At 33.4% G+C, this 12384-nt stretch overlaps 1 protein-coding gene across 2 annotated transcripts in view; it reads left to right on the top strand.

Annotated features, from left to right (window-relative positions):
• Positions 1-931, top strand: part of TYW3 (tRNA-yW synthesizing protein 3 homolog) — a 15505-nt gene extending 14574 nt beyond the window's left edge. For both annotated transcript variants that reach the window (XM_006919328.3, XM_015595200.2), the window contains one exon: positions 460-931. In XM_006919328.3, coding sequence (XP_006919390.1) covers positions 460-670 — 211 coding nt within the window. In that variant the 3' untranslated portion in view covers positions 671-931. The remainder of the gene's footprint in view (positions 1-459) is intronic.
• Positions 932-12384: the final 11453 nt, after the last annotated feature.

Here is a 12384-nt window from a genome sequence, read left to right on the forward strand (position 1 = left end):
ACAGTAGGTGCATGTATAAATACATTAATTCAGAATACATTTAACTGGAAAGAGTAGCTATTTCTTAGTAGTTATTTAGAGATGATCTTTATTTGTAACTTCATGTATTTTCTAAATTTTCTAAAATGAGCTATTACATTATGATTTTTTATAAAGAAATAATCTTTTTTTTTTTTTACCTCCTTTGTTTGACCCTCTACGTGGAATAGAAATTGAGGTAGAATAGAGATTGTCAGGAGGTGATTCCAACCCAATTTTCAGGACTCTTCTTAAGGAACTGAAAATACATGTTTTTTTCTAATTAATAATAAAAGCAAGAAGCATATTATTTCTTTGATTCATTTCACATATTAAGGTTAATATGGGAGATCAAGTTTACATAGTTTACAAGTTCTAGGTGTATTTCAATCATTCAGTTTCAGAACACACAAATATAACAGTAGTACTTATTTCTTACAGGTTTTACAACTGCCTACAACATGCTTTGGAAAGAGAAACTGACTCATATCCCAAAGAGAAAATCAACAAGAAAAGTAACTCATATTCTCATAAGAAAAAAAAAAAACAAGGAAAAGCAAGTGGCAAATGTACTACTGAAGAAAATGATAAAGAACTTGAAAACGATGATGATCTAGGAATCAGTGTCACTATCTTCCCTGAAGATTACTAAGATTTGATTCTGAAGTGTCTTGGTAGAATGATGATTCAAATAATTACTATAAAGGTGCTCTGTATAAGAGTATTTTAGTTTATTGAGTGTATCATACATTCAGAAAAGCAAGATTTAATTTTTCTCTATGTTTTAGAGAAATTCATTTTATAAACATAGATGGCTGTTTAAAATAGCTGTATATAATGTTTACTCATTAAATACCATCTTTTAATCACATTGGAATTCATTACAAAAATAAAATTATGATTTTTTAATGCCTCCCTTTTTTTTTAATTTTAATTTGTACTTCTGCAAAACAGGAGAACTGTCATACCCTTTTAAAAGCACTTTAACATTAGGAATATTTGAATAAAAATAGTAACATTTCATTTATTTTTAACCTTGAAATCTCTGACTTTTAAAGGCAGGTCAGAGTTTACTTCTTGTTGCATGGAATCCAATGAAAAGTTTTTTTTCCTTTCTTTTGACCTTGTGGATAAAGCAACTGATACCCCATCGTTCAGTACAAAATATCTGAAATACCTTTCCCCTTTATTTCTCACACACCAGAGCTTGCCACTGGCAAACAGTGGGCATAGTTTTTCACTAAGCCAGGTCAGAAATGATAAGATACAGGAGTCCTACTGGGACAAATGTGCTATGGAAAATTACAAGGAAATGGAATTCCAACTTGGGTTTGAGTTCTGACTGCTACGCAGCAGTTGGAGGTCCTTGAGAAAATCCCTTAATTTCCAAGGGCTTCCATTTCCTCTTTTGTATACAGTTATTCTAAAACCTGCTGTATTTACATAGGAGGACTATTGACAGAATCAAGTTAAATCAAAATGTGAAAACTGTACAGAATAAACTTTTGCACATGTGTTAGTTACTATTTCCTATTTTCATTTTAAAATGAGGCATTAACACTTTTCAGAATATATCAAATCAAAAATTTTATATAAAGGGAAATTACTAGTCAAAAACTAATAAGTTATGTTTAAAAAATACCAGAATGTCAAATAAACATTATGTAAAGTAGTACACTTTGAGTTGTCATTTTGGCATTTCCTTGTATTTTTATAATTTGCTTAAAGTCTTTTCATAAATTAGATTTGCATCTCACTGCTTGCCTTCTGACTTACCATTTTGTACTCTCATTTTTACAATAGATTGACTTATAGACATCTATCATCCTCTTAAAATCATAAGCGATAGTGTCTTGACAGTTCTCAAGTTATTGTGAGATTTTTCTTTACTCCTTTTTTTCTATCAGCTCTGAACTGCTCTCTTTTTTGCCTTTAAAACAAGATATTAATATTTACTTTTCTAATTTCTGTTAGTATTCCTACAACACTTAGGAAGTCTTTTAACACAGTCCTCTGTTTCATCGTTCCAGAAAGAACGCCTTTAGAGTCCTCAATTTCCTTGCCATCCTGCAGCTTTGGTGCTGTTGACCAATCTTGCATCCACGAACTGGCACTTTCGTGGATATCCTGAATACTTCTAAATCATTTTCCTGTTTATGGCAAGTCCTCAATTCTTTTTCTCTCCAACCCTTCAATAATTTTCAACATTTATTGCACCTTAGAATCATCTTTAGAATTTTGAAAAAATACAGAAAGGACCTAAGGTTCTCCAGGGACAGTTAACATGTATTTTTTAAAGAGCTCCCAAGTATTAAAATTGTAAACTAAAAGCTAATAATGCTATAAACATTCCCAAGTTTCTGTCTTTGGCCCTCATTTGCATGCCTCTCTCCACCCCAGCCATCTCATCCCAATAGCCTTAACTTCTGAGGCAGTGACTTCCCACTCTCCGGCCCTGACCTGTCTCCTATGCAACAGCTAATTTCTGGGCCTTATCAGTAGAGTTGTTACTTTCTAAAATTTTTCTTAGGCCATTCCTTTCCGGTTCTTCAGCTAAAGGGAGCAGTCTTTTGTTATGCCTTTTTTTTTTTTTTAATTTGAGCCCATTGCATTTCTGAGTTGCTAGCTTTTCCAGTGCCCAGTCTGGGATATATAAGGTCAAAGGAAAACCCAGAGAGCTCAACCACTGTGTTGCTCTTTAGGTCCCAAGATTCCTAGCTGGTCCTTCCTATCTTCACCTTTCACAGTCATCTTATGTTTTATATATAAAGAGCAGAGTTTTTAGTTGCACTTAGTGGAAGGAACAGGAATAAGTATATATACTCCATTTTCCCAGAATCAGAAGTCTATGTCTTTTTGAAACTATTGATAATATGTTGTTGGGGTATTGTAGAGGACACTTTTGGAACCCATCCAAGTAGCCGCAGTTCTCTTTATTTAGTGTTGCACCCCACCTCCCAGCCTGCTTGTTTTGCTGCCCTTGCTTTAGGCTACTGGAGCCTCTCCACCCTAAAAGAGAGAAGGAAAAGCGTAGAAGTCTGTTTCCTGTTCCCCTACCCTCCACATACATACCCACTGTCTCATAGCCAATGATGACAAGTGCAGAACTTCAAGACAACTCCGTTGCCCGTAAATGAGATAAACTTGGATGTGCAATTGCCATCTGAACTCCCAGCAGCATCAGGCTGAGGCTGGGGCTTCACCTGAATCCTATCATGTATTTTCTACTCCCTTACTGTTTCTCCTGAGAGTGCCCGTTTAATAAATCACCTGCACTAGAATAGTGTCTTCTTCTGGAAGAACTTGACCTAAGACAGGTATTGTGATTACTTTGAATGTACCAAAAAAAAAAAAAGATAGCATACATTATTTGAAAGAGTTTGATGTTTCAATATGCTAGAAATTATATTATTGGTAGTGATTTAAACTTACGGTGTAAACACGAAGCAAATATATTTACGATGTTAAGTACATAGTTTTAAAAGTTCTTTGGTGGCGATATCTAATGAACAATTTTTAAGGATCGTATCTATTATGCATACTGTTATAAGAACCTAGTAGTGGGAATAATTGATTCTAGGTGAGGAAGTACTAGAAGTCCACTTCAAGGAGGTACCATTTTGTTTAGGTCTTAAAGGACAAGAAACAAGTTCACTTGATAGAGAAATTTAAAAAAAAAAAAAAAGCTCTTGCAGACAGAAGGAATGTACAATGTAATTAGGGCACCAAAGAGCATGATATATTCAATAATGTGAATATTCCAGAAAAGCTGAAATATAACATCTGTTTTCTAAACATGGCTCTGCATCACAGTTACCAGGCTAGAAGGGAGCATGAGATGCTGTGCTCTGAAACACAGGCTCCCAGGACCTACCTTACTCTCAAGCTAGAATCTTCAATCTGGAATCTAGGAATCTTTCTTTTTTAAACAACTCATTCAAATGGTGCTCCTAAAATCAGCCCAACGCTTTTAGAATCCACTGGTAACAGACTTATTCCTGAAGGAATTGGAAAGAAATTAAAGATTTCTTAATGAAAAAAAAAGTAACATGATCAGAAGTTGCAATGTATCTATGTCATAGATTTTGCATATATACTTTATAGGAGGGTAAGCAGGAGCTTCCAATGTATTAATTAGTTAAGTCACTGTCCTTAGGTCTGAGGCAGCTGCCAGGAGGAATGGCAACATGTACAGCTGTGTAAGTTGAACTCTGTACAACTCCAGGAGGAGACATTCCCCATCGATGACAATAGGAATGGCACTCTGTGAAGCTGTGTAGTGCACATTCTTATATACTAACATATACAGCAGTCTTGCCAGAAGGGAATTTGGCCAGGAAAGAAATCTTATAGTTTCGAAATGTCTGGAACATTTCTTCTAATTTAATGAATAGAATATGGAATTACCTCCCAGGCAGGTAGATGGAAAGAGAAGAAAAACAATTTAAAAATAAGCCCTAAAGACATAAGAAATATAGGGAAAGTGGTGGGGGCGGGAGTGGAAAAGGGCGTCCTGTGGTGGAATGACTATGCATTCTGTTTAAAAACTTCTCTAAAGGGCTCATAATCCATTCACTTTCCTTCACTCCTTTAAACTGATCCCCATGCGACCTATGTATTCCAAAGATTCTGTAATCTGAATATATGCATAAGAATCTGAAAGAGAGAGGCTGCCTCCTAATCCTTTTTTCTAGGGTAATAGAACTGGTAATAATACCCTGTACCCCTCTTAGGTTAGTAGAGAAGAGAGACCAGGTGCAGGCTATAAAACCAAGGGGACATTGATCCCACTCACTCCTTGGCATCTCTGAATATATTCTATTTATGTAACCAATCCACATGCCCCATCAAAAATATTAATAACTGCAAAAGGGCATTTAGTAATAATTTAATATACAAGATCACTTATTGAGAAATACCTTGTCCTTTCTTGGTTTTTGTTGTTACTGTTTTATTCATTTGTTTAATTTTTATTTTTCATTGTTGTTGATCTATCAAAAATAAAAAAAAAATTTTTCCTTCTCCTAGAATGGAGGCAAGCATTTATTCCTAAGGCCTAGATTCTCCATTTCTCCTTGTCACCTACAAATTATCTACTGTTGACTCTTGAACAACATGAGAGTTAGGGGTGCTGACCCCTGTACAGTCAAAAATCTACATGTAACTTCTGACTCCTCCAAAACTTAATAAGTGATAGCCTACTGTTGCCTAGATGCCTTACCAATAATATAAACAGTAGATTAACATGTATTTTGTATGTGTTATGCACTGTATTCTTGTATATTATATACTGTATTCTTATAATAAAGTAAGCTGGAGAAAAGAAAATGTTATTAAAAAATTGTTAACAAAGAGAAAATTCACTTATGGTATTTATTGAAAAAATCCACATATAAGTGGACCTGTGCAGTTCAAACCCATGTTTTTCAAGGGTCTACTGTACTTTTGTGTTCTAAAAGAGAAAAAAAAAAGTTGTCAGATTTGTTGAGAAACAGGGAAGGAAACTAAAAATTATGGTTTTATTTTTGAAATTCCGAGCCACGGTTATAAACTGGCCAAGGTATGGCCAAACAGATGTTCGGTCCACACAGAGGTTATTTTTCCTAATCGAGTCAATATTTTAAAATATGATGACTTCATTTTTTTAAAAGTACATCTCTAGTTTTTCTTGGAAGATCTAGCTATACTGGCCCACATTCCACATGACAGCTCCTTAGAGTCAAGTATTAGCCGCCCACTAGGACGAGGCTTATTTTCTCCATCACAGCAGTTGCAGCACCCGCTACTGGCTCCCTGACTTACCTGCTGCAATCCTTCCCACTTCAATGTTTAGTCCTGTGGACGCCAGCGTTAGCAACCCTGGGGGAGAAATTGGGGGAGAACTAAACTATATTTTGATGTTAGTATATTATACAATAAATAAGAGATTGAGCAGGACTGACTTCATAATTTGCAGACGCCATCGCAAAATGAAAATGGGGGGCACCTTGTTAAAAAAATGTTTAAGAATTACAAAATGGCAACGGCAGAGCGTTAAGTGCAGGGCACTTCTCAGCATGGGGCCCAGTGCAACTGCACAGGTTGTGCACCCATAAAGCCGGCCCTGAATTGGAGGCTTCGTGCTTCAAAGGTTGAAGAGGGGAATGGGTCCAGGCACTTAACCCTCCTTTCCCCAGAATGCTGCAGGTTCTGTGATGTGCCTGGTCTCGGCATCTGCTTGCCGGCAACATCCCTGAGGTGGCAGGACCACCGGTAACAGTTTAGGAGCCTGCAGGGACCGAGCACATATCACTGATGTTTGGGAAGCTAAGGCAACGTTCTCAGTGTCTAAACTTAAAACAAGCGAAGTGGGTTCTTCAGAACCACCTGATTTCAAACAAGAACAAAAGCAGATGAGCACCATGTTTTGAAAACAAGGACTTCCCCTTTTTGACAGGAGATAAGTTCTTGGGTTAAGCGTTAAAGAACCTTGAAGAAAGACTGTTGTCATCCTTCTATGGGTAGGACCTTGAAATTGAGGTAGGGGGAGTAAATCTAACAGTGCCATATAAGGCTTATAATAAGGAATATTTTTTGGTTAGGATTTTTGGCCTTTACAAAAGAACTTTGACCCTTAAGCCTTTCCTTTCTCTGCTCTACCTTATTACTCTCAACATGCAGTCCTCTCTTAATGCTAAAGAATTTTAATACCCATAAATGCATATATTCTTAAACCCAATAATTTAATGTCCTGGATTTTTATGCATTAGATTCTTGGTAAGCATTTATTTCTCAGCTCTTTCTTTTTGTCTTTAAAATGGTTCAATTTAAACTTTAATTTTAACTCATCGTATATGTTATTATTCATTTATTAAATTGAATGGGTTTTTTTAAGAGCAGTTTTAGGTTTACAGAAAAATTCAAAAGAACAGCGAGTTCCCATACAAACCCCCTCAAGGGCTTTCTATATATGTCATCTGCAAACAGTGACAATTTTGCTTTTTCCTTCCCAATTTGAATATCTTTTATTCTTTTTCTTGCCTAATTGCTCCAGCTAGGACTTCCAATACTATGTTGACTAAAAGTGGTGAGAGTGAGAATATTTATTTTGTTCCTGATCTTAGAGGAAAAGATTTTAACTTTTCACCATTTACTATGATGTTAGCTATAGGCTAGCTAGTCATTCATATATGGCTTTTATTATGTTGCGGTCCTTTCCCTTTGTACCCACTTTGTTGAGAGTTTTATCATATATGGATGTTGAATTTTGTCAAATATTCTTTCTGCATTTATCGAGATCATTGTATGACTTTTATCTTTCATTTTGTTAATGTGGTGTATCATATTGATTGATTTGCCAATGTTGAATCATTCATGCATTCCTGGAAAAAAATACCACTTGATCACGGTATATGATCCTTTTTAAAATATTATAATTTATAAATGCATTGCATGTGTGAGAGTTCAAGAGTATTATCTAATTTCTTGTTTTACAGACAAATGACAGAACACTCAATCAAATTCTATTACTATTCATTTCTTGGAAAAATCTTTATAATATGATTGATAAAATTAAGTAGTGAAAAAATAAGTTTAGAGGGTACCGTGTGCACAATATTATGCTTTATATCTATCTGACTAAATACTCGAATTTCCAGACTCAGCATTCTAAAGTTTCAAGATATACTTTGTGACTAAAGGTGACAGGTTCTTCTGTTTTCTACAGTAAGTTTTTTTAAAGCTTTTTATTTTGAATTAATTTCAAATTTACAGAAAAATAATTATGTATATATGCCTTCTGAAGTGATACACTTATGTATATATATATATATATATATACACATATATATGTGTATCATATATATGGGTATCATATATATCACATATATAGAGAGATCTTTTTTAGAGCTTTTTATTTTGAAATAATTTCGAATCTACAGAAAATAATAGTATAAAAAACTCCTGAATGCACTTATACACTTTACCCATATTGACCTGTCTCCTCTGTCTCTCTTTCTCTCTCTTTCTGTATATATATATACACATACACTTTTTCTGGCCCAGGATCCGACTTACAAAGGTGAGTTGCATTTAGTTTTCATGTTTCTTTAGCCTCATTTGGTCATTAATAAACAGTGAGCCCTTGTCTTTCATAACATTGACATTTTTGAGGAATACACAATGAGATTTTTTTAAGTAGCTATCAACTTATATTTTTTCTCATATTTATTCATAATTTGATTCAGGTTATGCATTTTTGGCAAGACTACTACATAAGTAATGTGTTCTTCTGGATGTATCACTTCAGGAAGTATATGACTTCGGTTTATCCTATTTTTGGTGATGTTAATTTTAATCATGTGGTTAATGTGGTGTCTACCAGGTTTCTACACTCTAAAGATATTTTTCCTTTTATATTAATAAGAAATTTGTAGAGTACTTACACACTGAACATATGTAAATAACCTATTCCTCATCAAACTTTTATCTGCTAGTTTTAGCATCTATTGATAGTTCTTGTCTGAATCAGTTGTTATGATGATTTTGATTGCAAAATAGTGATTTGCTATTTCCATCATTCCTTCTTCATTTATTAATTGACATTCTATTTCAAAAGAAAGCTTCCCTTTCACATGTGTGTGCATGTGTGTGTGTGTATGTGTGTGTGTGTATGTGTGATGAGTATAGATTCATGGATTCTCATTTTATTCAATGAGCTATAATCCATTGTTATTCACCCCAGCCATAGAATTAGCCAAAGACTTTCAGTTCCTTGGCATTTAGAAACTATGTTCTGAATACTAGGTATGTTCATGACAGCAACTTTTTAAAAAAATAACATAGAATGATTCATCAGTGTATAATAATCAGTAAGTGATCATTATTCAAAGATTTGATCTTGCCCTTTACATCATCTATGAGATATGTTGACAGAAATGACATCTAAAACTGTCTACCACATCTCTGTGATGTAGCAGCATGAATGTTCATATTATTACACAGAAATACTGTCATATGCATTTAATGTATTCATTTGTTCCTCAGCTTTTCATGACTTAATACTACTCCTACCTATTTTCCATGATATGGTAAGAGTTAAATAAACTGTTCTTTACTCTGTGGAGAAAAGCACTATACAGAGATCAAGAAATTCTGAGTAATTTCATCTTACTTAACAATTGCCAATAACTTATCCAAACTGCCTGTTAATCTAGCAGCTAATTTGCACTGATACTTTGAAATGAGGCAAAAGATAATTTGTAAGTCATGTGAGCTAGCCAATGTTTCCCACAGCAACAGACATATAGTCAAACTGAAGTTTAATTTATTAGTTCTATAAAGGTTAGGGTAAAGAAAGGAAACACGTTGTCTAAAGAATGCCAAACACATTTCTAGATTTTTCACAAGCAGCCACCAGGTGGCAGAGCACTACACACAATGGACCCTACAGAGCCTTTTGAGTGTCAGTTAAGATTGAAGTGGTGTGGGGCTTTGGTTTGTTTTATTTTCTTTATAAAATCAATTTCAGAATATTTTGATATTTTTATCTTTGACTACTATTTAGAAAAAAAGAACTCTGCCACTTATTCCACTAAAAATATGAAATCATGTAATGTCAAATGATATTTTAGTCACTTGATATTTTAGAACATTTTGGTATATTAATAACAAAAGCTTTATATCTAGAAGTTTTCACCTTTGTTGTTCCAGAATGCCATTAAAATTGTATTGTATGTAAGGTATAAAATGAAAGTTATATTGGGATCATGCTTTACTTTAGTTTTTTAGTCAGCTTGAGTCTAAAATCTAGATTTAGTTAGAATTGTAACATCATCTTCACATCTTTAAATATTTTACATAAAGTTTATGTATAAGAAATTTATTAAAAAAACATCATTTTGTAAAAATTTAAGGGATGAATCTATATATTTGTGTATAGGCCTCTAAGGAAATTGCTGTCTCCTATATATCTGTATGAAATCGACAGGTATCCTAGAAAAAGAAGGGATAATTATAGTTAAATTTATCAGGATTATAGAGTTCCATGTCAAATTTTTTCTTTAGTATTTTTAATGTTATTATTGCTCATGCAGTCCTGTTTGTTCTTTATATTAAACATAATGTTCAATACTTAGACAAGTAGTTACAAAATTTAAATATCTACATTTAATCACTAACTCTATAAATAGTCCATTACTATTGGTTTAAAACAATCATTCTAAGATTGATTTTCACTGATTCCTGATGACAACACATTCTAGATTTTGTATAACTGTTGACACATTATTTTTGACCTCTTGATTTTGAGGGACTTTTGTGACACTGAATTTTCTTTGCGATTGTGTTGGTAAAACGTAGAGAGTACACTTTCAATTTAGAGTGCAATGCTGACTGAGGATTTCAAAATACAGCACGGCTGGGTACTTAGGACTACAACTGTGGTTGAGTGGTGAAAATGTAGAAATCAATTAAGAGAATCTGGAAGTGAAGCCTCGTAGGAAATAGTGTTCCTTAATACGAAGATAAAGATAATCAAATGCTGAGAAATCTTCAGTGATTTGTTTCTCTCCTACCACCACTGTGTGTTAAATGCAGTTGCAGTAACATCTAGTTTATCCTTGTAATCTCTAGTTTACACTTTGCACTTGAAAAACAAAGGAGCATTTTTCTTAAATATTACATTTGTGTTTTCACTTACAAACTTCTGGAGGTTTTTGCTTTCTTGCTTGGATCTCCTTTTTGGATCCCAAACTTAACTGTTTCCCCAGACTTCTCTATACTGCACTCTAAGCAAATCAGTCCTCTACATGGGAAAATACTATTTGTGGAGTCAGTCTTTCACTCAAGGAATGAAAACTAGTTTTTTTAAAAGGTTATGTTTCATCAGCCATATCTACAGTCACTTCTTTTTTCTGTCTTTCCATATTTTTAAAATGGAAAAGCTACACGTGATGCCTAACTCTTGGTTGATCTGTCAGTGGACTGCTGCCCTGTTGACGGTTAGCAGTATAAACATAGAAATGAGCATATAGCTTGCATCAGTTCCAGTATCATGCCTTGTTTCTATGGAAAATACACGATTCAATTTAATTACATAATCTGTCGTTCTCTAAGAAAGGGCCTCCAACAGAGCAAACAATTCTGAAGCAAGTTCATCTATTTTTTTCCTTTTTTTTTTTTTTTAAAGAGGGCTAATCAGAAGGGATTTGTGATATTGAAATCACTAAGAGGTAATTATGAATGATTTTGTGCAGTTCAAAAATGAAAAATTCTTCCCCAAAGCCTCAAATCTTTGAATCTATTTTGTTTTAAAGTCATAGAAATTTGTTGCTTTACTTACCTATCAAGTTAGTGTTATGCATGGATTTCTCAGATGCCAAAAATAAAAATTTGTGCCTATAAAGAAAGATGAATAGATTCCAAGTGACAATAAGAAATATAATATACTTCTGGAAGCAGAAATTTCCATATGATGAAAATGAGAAAATTTATTCCATGAAAATAATATTAATAATGGGTTTCAACACTGAGATTTTTCATTGTTTCTTTACAATCAAAGAAGAAAAACACTTTCCAGAAAACTTCCCATAGTCTGTTGACATGAACATCATTTTTTGCTATTAAAGTAGAAACTAGTAATTACATTTTTAAAAATGACACTCTGGTAATTATATATTTTAAATATGAGTCCTGATGTTTAATTAGGTCATATGACTGTAATATCAGCTTGCATTAGCGGTAGATTATCAATCTTAGCAATTCATCCCTTAGAGAAATACAAGAAGAAAAGGCTGCTATAATTGTGATATCTAAATAGAATAAACCATAATGCAGTACAATATTCTTTAAATATTTTAATGTTTACTGATGTTATTGAATAATGAAGTTTATCATCATGGCATATTCTTCTTAGATAATTACGCTGGTAGCAATAAGCACATAGGAAGAAGTGTGGTGATTTTTTTTCTTCCAAGAAATCTTTCAAATTAAGCTCAGAGCAGGATTCAAAAGTGGCTTCATATATTTTTAATATGCATATGTATGTAGTATTAATATTTTCTGAAATTAATTACATCGTGCTTGGATATTAGGTAAGTAATTTTATTTTTTAACCTGTATCATAAGTCTCTATTTTATTAGCTCTCACTTTCCCTTTTTCCTAATTTTCATTGACAAATAATGCAGCGCAAAAAAAGCCTCTTATATTTAACATAAGTATATATTATTTACAATCAATAATTTCTAAAATGTTTAAACATATGCTTAGATTGCATATTTCAATATTTAATTTTTCATTTGTCATGAGTGCAGGTTTTTGTTACTTTTTGTTCTAATCCATCCTTGCTTCTCTAAACCACACTGTTTGTTAATTGCCACGAACACAAA

The sequence above is a fragment of the Pteropus alecto genome, unplaced genomic scaffold (genome assembly GCF_000325575.1).
Source record: "Pteropus alecto unplaced genomic scaffold, ASM32557v1 scaffold25, whole genome shotgun sequence".
In the NCBI taxonomy this organism is placed as follows: domain Eukaryota; kingdom Metazoa; phylum Chordata; class Mammalia; order Chiroptera; family Pteropodidae; genus Pteropus; species Pteropus alecto.